At 47.2% G+C, this 17,243-nt stretch overlaps 1 protein-coding gene across 1 annotated transcript in view; it reads right to left on the bottom strand.

Moving 5' to 3' along the window:
• Window positions 1-14,574, bottom strand: part of Usp14 (ubiquitin specific protease 14) — a 91,041-nt gene extending 76,467 nt beyond the window's left edge. Inside the window, exon 1 of the mRNA XM_068360788.1 lies at window positions 14,354-14,574. Within this exon, the coding sequence (XP_068216889.1) occupies window positions 14,354-14,369 (16 nt within the window). The 5' untranslated portion in view covers window positions 14,370-14,574. The remainder of the gene's footprint in view (window positions 1-14,353) is intronic.
• Between the last annotated feature and the right edge of the window lie 2,669 nt (window positions 14,575-17,243).

Genomic DNA, 17,243 nt, shown 5'->3' with positions numbered 1-17,243 from the left:
ACATATATATTTTTTTATTTAAGTAATACGAATAACCTCCATTATCATAATGTTTGTGTAGGCATACATGTATATGATAACAAATGCAAGTTATGAAAGTAATGAGGTGTTATTATTGTCATTTGTTATTTCAAAGTTGAATGGGAAGAGGCTCGAGTTGAGGAGAAAGTGGCAGATGCATGCGTTGAGGTGGCTGACTCATAGCATGAGGTTCCTGCCTCAAGAGTTGCGCTTGCCTCAAGGGTTGAGGTGGCTGCGCAGAGAGAGGCTCTTGACTCACGAGTTGAGGTTCTTGAGGTGTGAGCTGCGAGAGTTGAGGTAGCGGCTGCGCAGAACGCAGTTCCTGTCTCACGAGTTGAGGTTCCTGAGGAGCTAGCCTCAAGAGTTGAGGCTCTCGCCTTGAGGAAAGTTGAGGTAGCAGCTGCGAGAGCTGAGGTGGCTGCCTCAAGGATGGTAGAGGTTGTCGTACCTCAAAAGGTTGTAGCCTCAAAGATGGTCTAACTGCAAGAAAATCTTGTCTCAAGGCATAAGACTCCTGCTCCCATTGTTGAGGTTGCCTTAAGGAAGGTTGAGGTTGCTGCACAACGCTGGTAACTGGCAACTCCGAACGCGGTAAGGTAGCTTGAGGAACCTCAACTTCGTACGCCTGGCAGACTGGACTGAGGTGAGGCGGAGCGCTCGCAGGAGGAGGTGTAACCTTCTCAGCCTGAAACTCACGCATTAAGACCGCAAGCTGCGACTGCATGGACTGCAGCAAAGTCATCTTGGGATCAACAGACGATAAGGTCTGTTGAGGCAAAGCCTTAACAGAAGATGAGGTCTGTTGAGGCATCGCCTTACCTCTCTTAGGAGGTGTGCAGTCACCTGATGACTGCGGAGAGTCAGAGCTAACCCAATGACTGCATCCGGGTTGTTGAACTCTAGAGGTCTGGACTTTACGTTTAAGAGGTCTTGAGACCTGAGTCCAGCGTTTTCTCCCCGAAATTTCTTCTGCAGACGAGCAAAATAAGGGCTCAATCGTCTGCGGGTGGGAGTGACGGTCTCTGTAAGACACGCCCGCAACCACCGAGGATACTTCTGTGCGCCGATCAAGGCCTGCCGAACCCTTTTGCCCTTCGACATTGCTTCTCCCCTGGGCTTGGGAGCTTGCAAGAGGTCCCGGACTGGGAGGACGACTGGCACGCACAGAAGTACCCTCACGCACAACACTGACACACTTTGCGCTAATCACTTATCACTTTTGATTTTCTGTTTGCACTTATTTCACTGAACTCGAAACTTTAAGTGGTTTGTACCTGAAACACGCAATTCTATCCTTCCTTAAAAGTTAGTAATTGCGAAAACAGAATTACAATGTAACAGAAAAATCTAATGAAAGATAAATAATTCAGTGGCTGGAAAGAGACTAAACACTAGATCAAATAAACTACGTTTAAAATCTCTCACCGCATAAAGCTTGAGAACAAGAATAAAACTCTAGAAACGTTTACCTTCTTCCCCTAAAGAGACTAGGGAGAAGAGCAAAAACGATAACAACGTTACTCGCTTGAACGAAACGTTTATCCAGCTCTCTCTCCCTCCGTCTCTATCTCTCTCTCTCTCTCTCTCTCTCTCTCTTGACTTAGAACCTGAGAGAAGAGCCCAATCATATATATCGTTAAAACATATTATTGTTAAAGGAAAAAAACTGAAATATTTCCCAAATAAAAAGTTCCTTTATTAGAATTAAAACCATTAAGCTAAGAAAGAATGAACAAAACGTTAGAAACGGTTACTCTTACTGCAACGTGACACCGTGAAAATTCTCTCTCTATCGTAACGATAGAGCGCAAGTTGAACGTTCTGAACGTCAACAACTGCAGAGACAAAACAAAACGTTAGTTCAACTTTGAAAACAGTACGAGACTATCAAAGAAATTCTTTCAAAAACATTAAAATAGCATAATATGTTAACAGGAAAACCGAAATGACGGGCTCAATGTTAATTAACTTCGGTACCAAGAAAAGACCGCCTACTATTAGGAAAGGTCGAATATAAACAAATATAAAAATTAATTTTAATAAGTTTATAATAAAAGGAAGTTAATCGAAGAGGCCTATAAAAGGCGGAGAGATATAAAATAAATCTATAACTTTTGTTAAGCAAAATTAAGAAAGAGAGTCTATACTCTCTTAGACACCAACACTTCCGTCTAAGGGAAGGGTCGGCCATTTAAAAGTGAAAGAGAGTTCATACTCTCTTCGTCACCATAATTAATCAAATTAATTCCAAAAGCTAGCTAAGCTAATGATAAAACTTCCTGAATAGCGAAAGCTAAACTCTAGAGCAAATACATCACCAAATCGTGAGCAAAAAACTCCAGAATCAACAGCGTATCCATATAGGTCTAGCCGGAGGCACGACAGAGGAAAAATTGAGGTGGTGTCAACAAGAAGTACTGCAGTACCTGGCCACAGGTGGCGCTTGTGAGTACACCCCCCTCTTGTATAGCGATCGCTGGCGTATCCCTTCCGTAGAATTCTGTCGGGCAACGGAGTTGACAGCTACATGATTATCGGGTAAGTTTAATATTGAAAAATTTTATTGTATTATTTAAGAACATAATTGATATCTTCTCTTCACAACATTATAAAAAGAGCGCACCATCTCAGATGGGCCATCAGATAAAGTAGTGTCCAAAAACTGAGTGACTGATATGATAAGCAACATGTCTTGTACAAACAAATCATCCTGGAAGCTTTCAGACTTGACTAAAAGATCCAGTATCAATTTATATAAGACTGCTAATGAGGAGTCTGCAAAAGAAGAAATTTTCAACAACTTCCCCATGCTGTCACATTATGATTGACAAACTCCTTAGCTGGCAAAGTAACATAACCCACATCCCCAACACCTGATATCTGTAAGAATTCACTAAAGGAGCCAAGACATTTCCTGTGTGGAAGTAAAAACAAGTGAGAGTGAGGGAACTCCCCTAATCTCATAAATTTCAAGACTATGATAATACATTGGGGTATGAAATAAAATAAGAGCTGACTAAGACAAGGATGTCTTAACAGATCTCTTTGAGGATGAATCAAACTTCTCAAAGGATGTTGACAACTGGACCTTATTCTAAAATTTTACCAACAAAAGTTGAAAGGTTCATCATCTATTTAACTCTCCTACTTACCAGCTAAATGTTCAACTGAAACCTGGCCTGTAGGTGAACCAGATTTGAATTCTCATAATTCAAATTTCAAATTTAAAAGTCCCATAGAAAGGAGATTGAAAAGTCTTTCAATCACTACAGAAGACAATACAGTACTAGATGGAAAGAAGAGAGAGATTACCTCAGGTTACCACCTTGAGGGATACCCAGGCTACAGCAAAAGGGGCTTGTTCAATCTAAAATTTTATTTTGTTGAATAGCTAGAACTAAAGAACAAGTTGCAAACTTAATTTTGAAGACAACAGAATAAAAATTGTTAGTTTTATTACTGAACCGCTTTTAGTAATTCTTTTACTGTCTAATATTTTAAGAGATCATGAGATGGCATTTGAAATACAGTACTCTTACTGTAGTTTGCTGGGAAACCTAGTAAAAGTAACTCAGGCTAACATTTGAATTCCCTGTTGTCCGACTACACAACAGCAGCGATTCTCAAGTAAGGAGAAAATACCTCTTGCATTGCAGTATATATTTTTAGGAAATATATGTACCAACAGCCAAAGTCTCCAACAATACACAAATTCCCATGAAATTCTAAAACAGGTTTTGGAATAATGGTATTCTTGTTGTGCTTTTGAATATCTATTACTTGGTTTTTTGTTGCTTCATTTATTTAACTCCAATAACCAAATACAGTAGATAGCGCTAACTCCCGAAGAACCGAGAGGCTCCACTGATCCATTTTTTTCATCACCCATGTCATCCTTACTCAATTAAGGGATGAGTTCCATTGATATATCTTCTCAAGTTACCTTTATTGAATGAACCTTCCCGACATTCTCATGAGCATTACTTCATGTAATACTGGAACGAACCCCGACACATTTAACTTTTCAATCTTTAATATGACAAATTCGTAGATAATTTGTATTTTTCCTAACTATGCAAACCTTAGATATTTAATAGGGGTTATTACTTTCGGCGTAGCTGAAATGACGAGCCATCAAAATTTTAACGAGGGTTTACTACCCCACCGCTAGTTAGCGGGGGGTAGGGGAGGATTCTGAGTCTTAGCAATAAACTCAGGGACGAATTTGAACGTTACCTCCCCCCATCCCCTTGAATGGGCGATGTCTTACGAGAGACCATGAAGTTCACTAACTCGCTTGGCCGAAGCCAAAGCTAGTAGGAACACCGTCTTCCAAGTTAGGTGGCAATCTGAAGCGTGGCATAATGGTTCATAGGGAGGTCTCTTTAAGAGACCTGAGAACTCGAACCACGTTCCATGGAGGAGGTCTCACTTCCGACTGAGGGCAGGTAAGTTCATAACATCGTATGAGTAGGGATAGTTCCAGCGAGGAAGAAATGTCCATTCCTTTGAGCCTGAAGGCTAGACTTAAGGCTGAGCGATAGCCTTTCATTGCCGAGACTGAAAGGCGCATTTCTTCCCGCAAATACACAAGGAACTACGCTATCGCTAGAATAGTGGCATCGAGTGGAGAGATACCCCTTCCACGACACCAACCACAAAAAACTCGCCACTTTGCCTGGTAGACAGATGCGGATGATTTTCGCAGATGTCCAGACATCCTGATCACAATTTGTTGCGAAAATCTTCTCTCAGCGAGGAGATGCTGGATAGTCTCCAGGCGTGAAGTCGTAGCGAAGCTACAGCTTTGTGGAAGATGTTGGCATGTGGTTGTCCGAGTAGATCGTGTCGCGGAGGGGGTCCTCTCGGAAGTTCCGTTAGAAGTTGCAGAAGGTCAGGAAACCATTCCGCGTGATGCCATAGCGGGGCTATGAGGGTCATTGAAAGATTGACCAATATTCTGGTTTTGTTGAGCACCCTCCTCATCAGACAGAACGGGGGAAAGGCGTACACGTCGATGTTGTCCCACCGTTGTTGGAAGGCATCTTGCCAGAGCGCCTTGGGATTCGGAACCGGGGAGCAGTATAGCGGGAGCTTGAAAATCAACGCTGTTGCGAACAAATCCACAGTCGGGGAACCCCACAAAGTCAGGACTTTGTTGGCTACTAGATGATCCAAAGACCACTCAGTACTCACTATCTGAGACGCTCTGCTCAGATTGTCGGCGAGCACATTCCTCTTGCCTGGAATGAAACGTGCCGATAGTGGAATCTAGTGGACTTCGGTCCATCTCAGCATCTCTACTGCAAGATGGGATAGCTGCTTCAATAAGGTACCTCCTTGCTTGTTGATGTAAGCCACTACTGTGGCGTTGTCGCTCATCAGCACCACAGACTGATCCGCCAGGTATTTTTGGAATGTTGAAGGGCCAAGAAAACGGCCTTCATGTCTAGAAGATTTATATGGAGGCACTTTTCTGATTCTGACCAGAGGCCTGAGGTCCTGTGGTGAAGAACGTGTGGCCCCCCCCCCCCCCCCTTTCTTTGAGGCGTCCGAAAAAAGCATCAAATCCGGGGGAGGACGAGATGATCCACTCCTCTTCGTAGGTTCTCGTCTGTCACCCACCACTGGAGGTCCGTCCGTTCCGCAGGTCCCATTGGGATCATGACGTCCGGGGAATCGTAAGCTTGATTCCATCGGGGACTTGAGTCGCCACAGGAGGGATCTCATCCTGAGCCGACCGTTGGGAACTAGACGAGTCAAAGATGAGAGGTGACCGAGGAGATGTAACCACGATTGGGCTGGAAGCTCTTCTCGTCTGAGAAAAGGGCTTGCGACCTTCCTCAGCCTTGCTATCCTGTCGTCTGATGGGAAGGCTTTGTGGAGATTGGTGTCTATAATCATGCCTAAGTATACCAGTCTTTGAGTGGGAAGCAGAGAGGACTTTTCGAGATTTACCATGATCCCCAGATCCTGGCAAAGTCCCAGAAGTTTGTCTCGGTGTCGAAGAAGGGATGACTCCGAGTCTGCTAGGATCAGCCAGTTGTCCAGATAATGGAGGAGACGGATGCCGATCCAGTGTGCCCACGACGATATTAGGGTGAACACTCCGGTGAAAACCTGTGGTGCTGTGGAGAGACCGAAACACAGCACCTTGAACTGGTACTCCTTGTTGTCTAGGCTGAATCTGAAGTACTTCCTTGAAGACGGATGGACTGGGATCTGGAAGTACGCGTCCTTCAGATCCAGTGTATACATGAAGTCTTGCGGTCTCACTGCGAGTCTGACCGTGTCTGCGGTCTCCATGCTGAATAGAGTTTGTTTGACAAACTTGTTCAGAGCAGAGAGGTTGATGACTGGTCTCCAGCCTCCAGATGCCTTCTTTACAAGAAAAAGTCGACTGAAGAAGCCTGGGGACCCGTCGAGGACCTCTAGGAGAGCGCCCTTCTTCAACATGGTCTGGACTTCTGCCCGAAGGGCTTGGCCCCTTGCTGATCCCATGGCAAGGGAGCTCAATGACACTGGATTCATCGTCAGGGGAGGTAGAGATGTTGTGAACGGGACGCGATATCCCTGACTGATTACGGAAATGGTCCAGGAATCGGCTCCGAGTTGCTGCCACCTGACTGCGCAACTTTGTAGGCATCCCCCCACAGGTGGACATGCAGGGGGACTGCCAATCCTAACGTTTGCGGCCTCGGCTGCTCCCTCTAGGATTTTTACCTGCCCTGGAGGACTTTTTGCCTTTCTTGTCCTTGACAGGAAAGGGCTTAGACACCACTGCCTTCGCTGCCGTTGTCGATTTCGTGGTCTTAATAGGATGGGACTGCTGGGGTGCTGGAGGCTTATAGGGCTTGGATGTCAAAGCCCTATGCAGGAGGGAGTCTTGGTGGGACTTCCTCCACCTCTCAGCAGCATGTTCCACGTCTTTAGGCTCAAACAGATTTGTTCCTTCCAAGGAAGAATGCCTGAGCCTGTTTATCTCGGTGCTAGGGACCTTCTGATGGAACCTCTTAGCCACCGCATCTCGACGTTTCAGGATGGTGTTCCCCCACAAGTTCGAGACTTGGTGGGCCAGAAACTCGATCGTGTGAGTGCCTGAGAGGAGGAACGTCTCCATAGCTTTCCTGGTACGTTCTTTGAAGAAATCCTCCGAACGTATCAGGATACCTAAGGTCCCTAACCATAGCACACTTCGCAACCTTCTCCTGGTTAAGGATCTCGGTTGCCGAGAATGAGACCTGCCGGTTGGAGAGTCTCTCAAGAGGGACTCCCTTGGTAAGCTCTTCCAAAGAATGGTGAAGCGGAAGAGCTAAACAAGGCTCCTCCAAGATCTCAAAGTACCTCCTCTGCTGTACGTGAGGAGGTGGGAGAAGCTTGTTTCCGGCACTGGAGCGGTTGGAGGAGACTAACTCAGAGAGCTGGACCGCGATCTTGTCCCTGGTACTCTTAACCCCCTGAGACCAGGGCAGAGCCGCACTGGCCTTAGAAGGTTTTTGAGTTCCAAATACTCGGTCCAAGACCATGTCTTTGCCCTCTCGAGGGGGAGTCTCTGGGTCAGCAAACCCATTAACAGTCCTCATAAGAGTCAGACTTGCAGCGAAGTCTCCTGTCCCAAAAGGCTCTTCTTGGGGAGCGTCGCGGACGTTCTCCGAGTGACTAGCTGGCTCCGTCCTAAGTCTCGTCGAGGATTTTGGCAATGTCATCGAGTCCTTCAACTCCCTCCTGGAAGGGATGCACGACTCCAACAAAGACGGAGGCAAATTCTACTCTGCCCCTACCCAGGAAGACTTTTCAAAGCGAGGTGGGGGTTTCCCTCATTGGTGCGATGGGGGAACGTCTCACCTCAGGGAGGGAGAAAAAGTCTGGGGGGGGGGAGAGAGATGACCTGCTTCGAGGTATTACGAGGAGACAACCTAGTTCTTGGAGAAGTCACCGCGTCCGAAGCTCCTCTTTTTCTCTTCAGAGGGGTAGACGCAGCCAAGGATTTGTGGCCCAATTCAGAGAGAACAGGCTTGAAAGCCTGTGTAACCGCTCTGATTAGTGCCTCAAACCATGGCTGTTGGCTGGAGACACTCCCTCTGGAGGGACAGGGATCGACAGATCCCTGGGAGGAGTTTCCATAGGGGGGTTCGCCTGAATAGAAAAAGAAGAAGAAATGTTCCTGGACCTTTCTGGAAGCTTCCCTTCCTGCGCTTGCGGGGAGGGGAACGTGGGGATGGTGACCTTGCCGTGCGTTGTCCTGCAGCCTCAAGCGCGGGAGGGTATTAGCGCTCGCGCGGGGGAGCGTGTTGGCGCTCGCGCGATGGGGAATACCCAGGGTTGCGCGCGGGAGACTGATGGCGCGTGTGTTCGCGCGCAGGACACTGATGGCGCGCGCGGGAGACTGATGGCACACGTGTCCGCGCGCAGGACACTGATGGCGCACGCGCGGGGGGCTGCTGATGCGTGTGCGTGCGGGCGATTGCACGGGCGCACAGGCGAGTGATGGCGCATAGAGGAGTGCGCGGGAAACACAGGAGAGTGCGCAGGAGGCTGACTGTGCGCTCGCGCAGGCTCGCAGGATCAGGATGATGGACCCGTGGGCATGTAGGCGAGAGATCGCGCGCCCCAGAAGATGTCGTAGGGCGCACGCGTGCAGGAGAGATATCCCTTGCTCGCAGGTGCGCAGTCGGAACCTGTGTGCGTGGGCGCGCGTCAGGCTGGCGGTGCATAGCTACTGGAGGGGATGGGCGTAGGCGCGCTCGCGTATCCATGTTGGCGCGAGCAGGTAAACACACGCGATTGTGCGCTTGTGAGGGATGGCGCGCAGGAGATAACAGGCAGCGCGCAGGAGATAACAGGCGGCGCGCTGGCGAGCGCTGGAGTGTAGGTGAAGTCCTTGACTTCCCTAAAGCCCCCAGATCCAAAGATCGTGGGCGCACAGGAGAGATGGCAGTATGTGGGTGCGGGCGCGCAGGAGATCGTTGGTGCGTTGGAGAGCGCTGGTGCGCAGGGGAGCGCTAGCGCGTTGGCGAGCACTGGCGTGCAGGGTGTTGGCGCGCAGTGGCGCTGTCTCAGGTAAAGCCTTGCGTACAGGAGACCGTTGGCGCGCATGATCATCATGGCGCATAAGGGACGTATGCGCGCGATGGCGCGTACGCCCTAGTTGCCCCGTAGGGACCGGTGCCTGACTATCATGATAGACAGGGTTCGTCGGCGCGTAAAGCGCATCAGCTGCCAGGAACGGCGACGGAAGGTCAGCAGGTCTGTCGGGTGGAAGGTTGGCGTGCCCTTTGAAAGGACGACCTTCCACCGAAGGGGATCGCCAACGATCTGCAGAGAGGTCCAGAACCGTAGCAGGAACAGTTGGTGATCGCTGACGAGGCTCCTCTGCGGCGGACTGCAACGACGATGATGAACTGGAGGCGCCTCCTCACCGCGGTAGAGAGCTCGTGAGCATTTATACCAGCCATAGGGCGTACGCGGCCAGGAGAAAGATCCCTAGCGTCCGTGCAGTTGAATCATGCGAGGCGCACGGGAGCGCGAGAGAATGTTGGCGCGCATCCTTAGGAGAGCATGGCCGAGCGTTTGCAGGGCGCGCGTGCATATCCCACGCGCCAGCCTTCTCCTGGGCGCAGGTGAGCGCTGGCGCGATGGTACTGGTTGGCGCGGGAGAGAAACCAGCATTGCTGACTTCCCAGAGATACTACTTTCAGTAGATCGTTGGCGCGCAGGTTTTTCCTGGCGCGTATGATGATGCGTAGCATAGGGGAGTTGATGTTGGGCGCGTATGCCGACGAGCAGGATACTGACGCCATTGCGCAGGAGGTTGATGGCGCGCAGGTGAGTGTTGGCGCGTAGCTGGGCACGGGCGCGTAGGAGAATGTTGACGCATAAGCGCAGAGCACACAGGCAAGACCTGGCGTGCAGGAGAACGTGGGCGCATATGCGCATGAGGGCGCGCATAGCACGTGATGGAGCTATGCTCCTGTTGGAGCGTATGCGCGTGTTGCCGCATACGCCCTTGATGCCCTGTGTTAGGGTTTAGTGATGGGCCTGATGAACTACTAAGGAGCATTCGTCAAGTCTCATTGGCGCGTAGCGTGTATGTGGTTGCCGCGCAATAGCGTGCTTTGGTGGAGCCTTATTAGGCCCATGTAGAAATGGTGACGGCAGGTCTGTCGGATGGAAGGTCGACGTGTCCTTTAAAAGGACGACCTTCCACCGAAGGAGATCGCGAACGATCTGCAGAAAGGTCCGGGACCAGTACAGGAGCAGTGATGGATGATTGGTCTCAAAGCTCCTCCGAGGTGGACTGCATCAAAGATGTTGAACCAAAGAGGCGCCTCCTTACCGCAGGTGAAGGAAGGCCTCTAAGGCGAAGAGGGAGGCGAGCCTTCCGACGAATGCGCCCTCTGGGAGGCGTTGGATCAGCAAGCCGACCTTCTGCAGTCCTCCGAAGAGGAATCTCTGTAAGTGAACTCCCCTGAGGGAGAGAAACACTAGCAGGAGAGACTGACGATGGACCTAAGTTTCTCCCTCGTAGGTTGAACAGGAACGGTAGAAACTAAGGCGTCAGCTACCGTAGAGTCTGGAGCAGCAGAGGTGATGGGTGATACGGCATTGGATACCTCTGACACCACAACGTCGACAAGAGACAGAGGATCAACCTCTGACGGTGACGAAGACTGCTTGACAGCGGCACCCAATCGGATGTAGTTAAGCAAAACCTCATTGGAGGGCGAACCCATAAGCCCCAAGGAGGACCAAAGCTGGAAAAGGGAGGTTAATGACATATCCTCCCCCGGGGGGGAGAGGTGGAGCTGCTTCGCTAGGGGAAGCAACGTCATCTCTCGAGTCCCGAGGTTGGTAAACAATACATCAGTCTACGCTACCACTCGACGGTCTCTCGAAAGAGACAGACCGAGTGGGAGCTTCGGAGGAGGTTTGGGCAACGGAAGAAGAGGCCTTGGGTTTTTCTCCTTTTGAAGCAACCTTCGAAGGAGAAATATCCCGTTTGGACTTCTTCCGTCGTCGCGAAAACCTCTCCCACTGGGAAGTAGACCACTCCCTACACCTGTTGTTGCTATCACACTGTTGGCCCCTACAAGATGGACAAAGGGCGTGAGGATCGGTCTCGACCGCCGACATGAATGTTCCACAGGGGCGGTCGAGAAACCCAGGGCAGGTGCGCATGATCGCAGAGGCCAACTTCACATATACAGAACTAGAAAAAGATAAGACAAAAGCAATTAAATAGCTGCCAAATGACGGCGAGGATGAGTGCGGACACGTCCAACCACCATCCGAGCCGAGAGCAAAGTGAGCTCAAGCACAGGTGTGTGAGAGGGGGGGGGGTAACAAGTTACCCTCCCCTACCCCCGCTAACTACCGGTGTGGGTAGTAAACACTTGTTAAAAATTAATGGCTCGTCATTTCAGCTACACCGAAAGTAATACCCCTATTAAATACCGTGGTTTGTATTCCAGTTACGGAACATTTAACAATTTACGAAATCTTACCATAGGAACGAAACTTGAATAAATATTACAAAATAACCAAAGCAATAACAAAAAACATGAACTCATCATTAAATAAGCCACAGCAAACAAAGATATGCGAAAGCCTAAATGACTGTAAAGGGGCATAGAAAGTCTAAAGGACAGTAAAGGGGCATAGCAAGCCTAAAGGACCGTAAAGGGGCATAGTAAGCCTAAAGGACTGTAAAGGGGCATAGTGCGCCTAAAGGATCATGAAGGAGCATAGTACGCCTAAAGGATCATGAAGGAGCATAGTACGCCTAAAGGATCATGAAGGGGCATAGAAAGCCTAAAAGTACCATGAAGGGGCATAGAAAGCCTAAAGGACCGTAAAGGGGCATAGAAAGCCTAAAGGACTGTAAAGGGGCATAGAAAGCCTAAAGGACCGTAAAGGGGCATAGAAAGCCTAAAGGACCGTAAAGGGGCATAGAAAGCCTAAAGGACCGTAAAGGGGCATAGTACGCCTAAAAGACCGTAAAGGGGCATAGAAAGCCTAAAGGACAATGAAGGGACATAGAAAGCCTAAAGGACCATGAAGGGGCATAGAAAGCCTAAAGGACCATGAAGGGGCATAGAAAGCCTAAAAGACCGTAAAGAGGCATAGAAAGCCTAAAGGATCGTAAAGGGGCATAGAAAGCCTAAAGGACCGTAAAGGGGCATAGATAGCCTAAAGGACCGTAAAGGGACATAGAAAGCCTAAAGGACCGTAAAGGGGCATAGATAGCCTAAAGGACCGTAAAGGGACATAGAAAGCCTATAGAACCATAAAGGGACATAGAAAGCCTAAAGGACCGTAAAGGGGCATAGTAACCTTAAAGGAACGTAAAGGGGCATAGTAACCCAAAAGTAACGTAAAGGGGCATAGTAACCCTAAAGGAATGTAAAGGGGCATAGAAAGCCTAAAGGATCGTAATGGGGCATAGAAACCCTAAAGGATCGTAATGGGGCATAGAAAGCCTAAAAGAACGTAAAGAGGTATAATAACCCTAAAGGAATGTAAAGAAGCATAGAAAGCCTAAAGGAACGTAAAGGGGCATAGAAAGCATAAGGAATGTAAAGGGGCATAGAAAGCCTAAAGGAATGTAAAGGGGCATAGGTAGCCTAAAGGAACGTAAAGGAGGTCAATATATGTAGTTTTCTGATACCTGTATAGAAGTTTTACAGGCAGTACCCATAAAGCTATTGTTGCTCATGTAAAATTAAAAAATATCCCGGAAATAATGACCCATAGGGTCACGAGCATAGCTCAACATGTACCGCTTGCCAGAACATAGGAGCAGTGATGTTAAGTTAATTTCATGAGAGCAGCAAGCCACGGCGGAGCAAAACCCATTAGAATTGTAGTAGGGATTGAGGCCCAATAACATTTGTGGAGTGTGTGTATGATAGCAGCCACCTGTATGTATAATTATGGCTATCTTAGAATACGGCAGTGGAAGGGGGGTCGCAGGGGGGCGTTAGCTCTCCCTATAGGTAAGTAGGTAAGGACATGGCTTGTAGGTTAGGTTAGGGGGGAAAAGGTAATTGTTTAAAACACCACGCTCTCCATTTGCTCCAATATAATGCAATCCTGCAGTTCTTATCTTCTTGCACAGTAATTCGGTGGCTACTTAAATTCTGGGAAAGCAATAATTAGCAAGATAGGTTAAAGAGGGGGAAGGGGTTATAAACAGAAAATAGCTCGGTTTCCTCACTAAACGACTTGGAACTGACATTTCAACATAGTCAACCAAACAAAATTTGTGATGCCAGCGTACATTTGATATACTGTATATTCAAAATATACTTAATAAAAAATTGAGTGATTACTCAAAAGTGTCACTATTTGCAAATTGCATATTTCATGGACACTTTTGAGTAATTAATCCATTTTTAATTAAGTATATTTTGAATATACAGTATATCAAATGTACGCTGGCATCACGAACTTCTGTTTATGTACGTTGGCATCACGAATTCTGTTTGGTTGACTATGTTGACATGTCAGTTCCAAGTCGTTTAGTGAGGAAACCGAGGTATTTTATTTTTATAACCCCTTCCCCCCACTCTTTAACACATCTTGCTAATTATTGCTTTCCCAGAATTTAAATACTGTAACCACCTAATTACTGTGCAAGAAGGGGAGAACTACAGGATTGCATTATTTTGGAGTAAATGGAGAGCGTGGTGTTGTAAATAATTACCAGGGAAAATTCCAAATGGGAGGAACTGGCCACTGTTATACAAAGGCTCCAACATTCGGTAATGTCCAACTCACATCACCTACGCTGGAAATCACCAATGTCTATCGATTTCCAATGTCTAACGCAAGAGTATAACCAATCACTTTCTGATGAATATTGAGTACAAATATCCTAATTTCATATCCCTTGACATTCCTTAACGTTATCTATTTCCTTTACGCTTTTCAGTCAACCCCTATAGGTGTGGTAGATTACAGGGTACAACAAAATAGAGCTTACTTGTAAGCTATCCATTCCCTCAATCCAGCACACATCGTACCGGGTTTAAAATTTCCTCTGGGAGTAGTTTCAGAGATTTAGAAGAACCGCAAAGGCTACCATGATACCCTGGAAATGTATCATCATACCTAAAACAGTGATCTTGGCCCGAGGCTAAGCCGGAACTAGGGGCAACATGACACTTGAAATGACATGGACGAGTTTTGTTTCGCAGCCCCATAACTGTAGTACGTCCTATGATAATAAGCATAACAATATTTGAGCACGGGATAGCTTTCAAAATACCATAAGGCATCGCCTCTAAAGTAGAATCATTGGATAGAATAGCTTAGCCAGTAGTATACTTACCATGGAATGCAGACATAATAGCTTTCTTCGGAGACGTTTAGTCTTCCCGTAATACTATGCAAATTCGTTTGCAAAACAATTAATCTAGATAAAAGATAACTGGATCTACAGGATGACAGAATTTCACTTGCGTCGAGACGTAGGGAGAGTTCAGTTTATCAACGTTGAACTAGACAGTAGACACCTAAACATCGACTTCCTTCCTTCTTCTTTTCTAAAAAAACAACAAGGAATTCGGATATATCATGACACTGCCCAATGTGTTTTGAGCCATTTCTTTAACATTACATCTATTTTTTTGTTATTTTATGTCAAAATCAATTAATATACTTAACTAATAAAGGAGTTAAATAGTTGAAAATTAATTTTTGTAATTGCAAATTGCCAATGGCGTTATCTCTTTGTGTGGTGGTACATTTGGCACCCAATTGCCTAAGATGTAGCCAATATCCTAAAACAAAATGTCATGTCATGCTAGTCTTTAGACCCAATTATCTAAAAGAAAAATTGCGAACTATCTTTCTTTGTATTATAAAAAAAAGACATTTTCCGTCTTACATATTCCCGTTAAACCCGGTAAAGGTAGACATAAGCTTTAAGAAATTTTCAATCTTATGAACCCTCTTTTCAAACTGGCAATTTTCTTCACTAACACAGAAAGATATTACTTATTTACTTACTTTACTTTGACGGCTGTTTTTCCGGTCCTATACAGCAGAGGAATCCTACTCTCTACAGGATCTCCACAGTTATTTTATCTTGTTCGTTCAGAGTATTCAACATATCATAATATGTATTGCTGTTAAATCGTCACTGCCAAAGGACTCAGAGAATAAGAAATTATTAGTTATTAAAACTGATATTATGTTATGAATTAGGTAATCATAACCTTGGGGTTGGCAATAAATAATTCCTTATTAGCATTAGATTCGGACCCGTGATCGAATTATTGTTTCGTTCCAGCTAAAATAAGCATTGAACAAACTCCCCAAGATCGTGGGACCCGTAATGGAAATAGTAAAGTAAATAATTTGGTTATAAATTGACTTAAATGTAGTAACAAAGATTTTACTATTAAAGTATTTACGCAAAATAGTATAATAATTTTCTAAAATAATTGAATAAATAGATAAACAATTAAGTATTAAGTTTTGTGATTGTAAGGACACCGATCCCTTCGTCGTCCAGAAAATCGACAAACTACTTACTTATTTGAATTCTCTGTTCGCCACACTGTGGTTTCCCATGTATATATATTCCGCTCTACCAGAGCTACATTTTGACATATGTATCATTTTATTACATGTTTCTGTTAACTCATAATTCGTATATTTGTAAGTGTAAGAAAACACATATATTTTGGCGGGCACTTAAATCTGATGGACCTCCTCAAGTCTTATTTCCAGGTCCCCGTATTCCCGGAAGACATCCCAAAAACTGCCATTTTAACGCCGTTTGGATCCTACACCTTCGCATACTCAACCTTCAGTCTACGCAACGCCGGGGCGACCTTCCAACAACTAATGGATAGCATTCTGGGTGACCTACCTTTCTGCGTCTGCTACGTCGACGACATCCTGATATTCTCGAAAACCAAGGAGGAACACCGGGGGCACGTCCGCACCGTCCTCAAACGCCTACAGGAGAACGGCCTGGTCGTACGCTTCGACAAATGCACGTTCAGTGCGGAGGGAGTGGATTTCCTTGGTCACCGCGTATCCTTGCGCGGGGTAAAACCCATGACAACCAAGGTCGACGCCATCAGGAAGTTCCCGATGCCTACGACTATCCGCCAACTTCAGGAGTTCCTGGGAATGGTCAATTACTACAGGCGCTTCATCCCCAACATCGCACAAACCCTGTCACCCCTCGACGACGTCCTGAAAGGAAAAGCAAAAAAACTCGAGTGGGGTTTGCCCCAGCAACAGGCATTCGCTCGGACGAAGGATGCCCTTGCGAATGCCACCATCCTGGCTCATTTCGACGACAACGCACCCCTGCGACTAACGACCGACGCCAGCAACGTCGCCTATGGGGCTGTGCTGGAGCAACTCGTCGATGGTTCTCCTCGACCGCTGGCATTCTTCAGCAAGAAGTTGAAACCCGCCGAAACAAGATACAGCACCTTCGATAGGGAACTCCTCGCCGTCTACCTCGCCGTCCGCCACTTCAGGCACATCTTGGAGGGTACCCCCTTCACAATCGCGACGGACCATCAACCCCTCGTACATGCCTTCACGAAATCGACGGACGCATGGTCCTCCCGACAACAACGTCATCTCGCATCAATCGCCGAATTCGGGTGCACCATACGTTACGTCCCAGGAAAGAAAAACTCAGTCGCGGACGCCCTTTCAAGGATTGAAATTGACGCGATCCACCTGGGAATCAACTACGCCAATCTCGCTACCGAACAACGCACCGACCGAGAAGCACAGGATCACCTAACGGGGCCATCCACGCTCAAGATAAGTGCGATTCCCCTCGGACCAGCAGGAGTAACTATTCTTTGCGACACCAGCACGGGCCGCCCACGTCCCTGGATACCAGCCTCCTGCAGAAGGAAAATATTCGATATCATCCATGGACTTTCACACCCCTCAGGACGCACCACCGCTCACCTTCTGTCTGAAAAGTTTGTCTGGCCAGGGATAAAAAAGGACGCCCGGGAATGGGCGAAGTCATGCATCAACTGCCAGTCAAGCAAGGTCAGCCGTCACACCGAATCGGGGGTAGGTGATTTTCCCCAGCCAAAAAGACGTTTCGCCCATATACACATCGACGTCGTGGGACCATTGCCCCCTTCTGGATCTGCTCGCTACCTGCTTACGATCATCGATCGCTCCACGAGGTGGTTGGAGGCATCGCCGATGACCGAAGCTACGACTCA

Source organism: Palaemon carinicauda, chromosome 37 (assembly GCF_036898095.1).
Source record: "Palaemon carinicauda isolate YSFRI2023 chromosome 37, ASM3689809v2, whole genome shotgun sequence".
NCBI lineage: Eukaryota > Metazoa > Arthropoda > Malacostraca > Decapoda > Palaemonidae > Palaemon > Palaemon carinicauda.
This window is presented reverse-complemented; position numbering and strand designations above follow the sequence as displayed.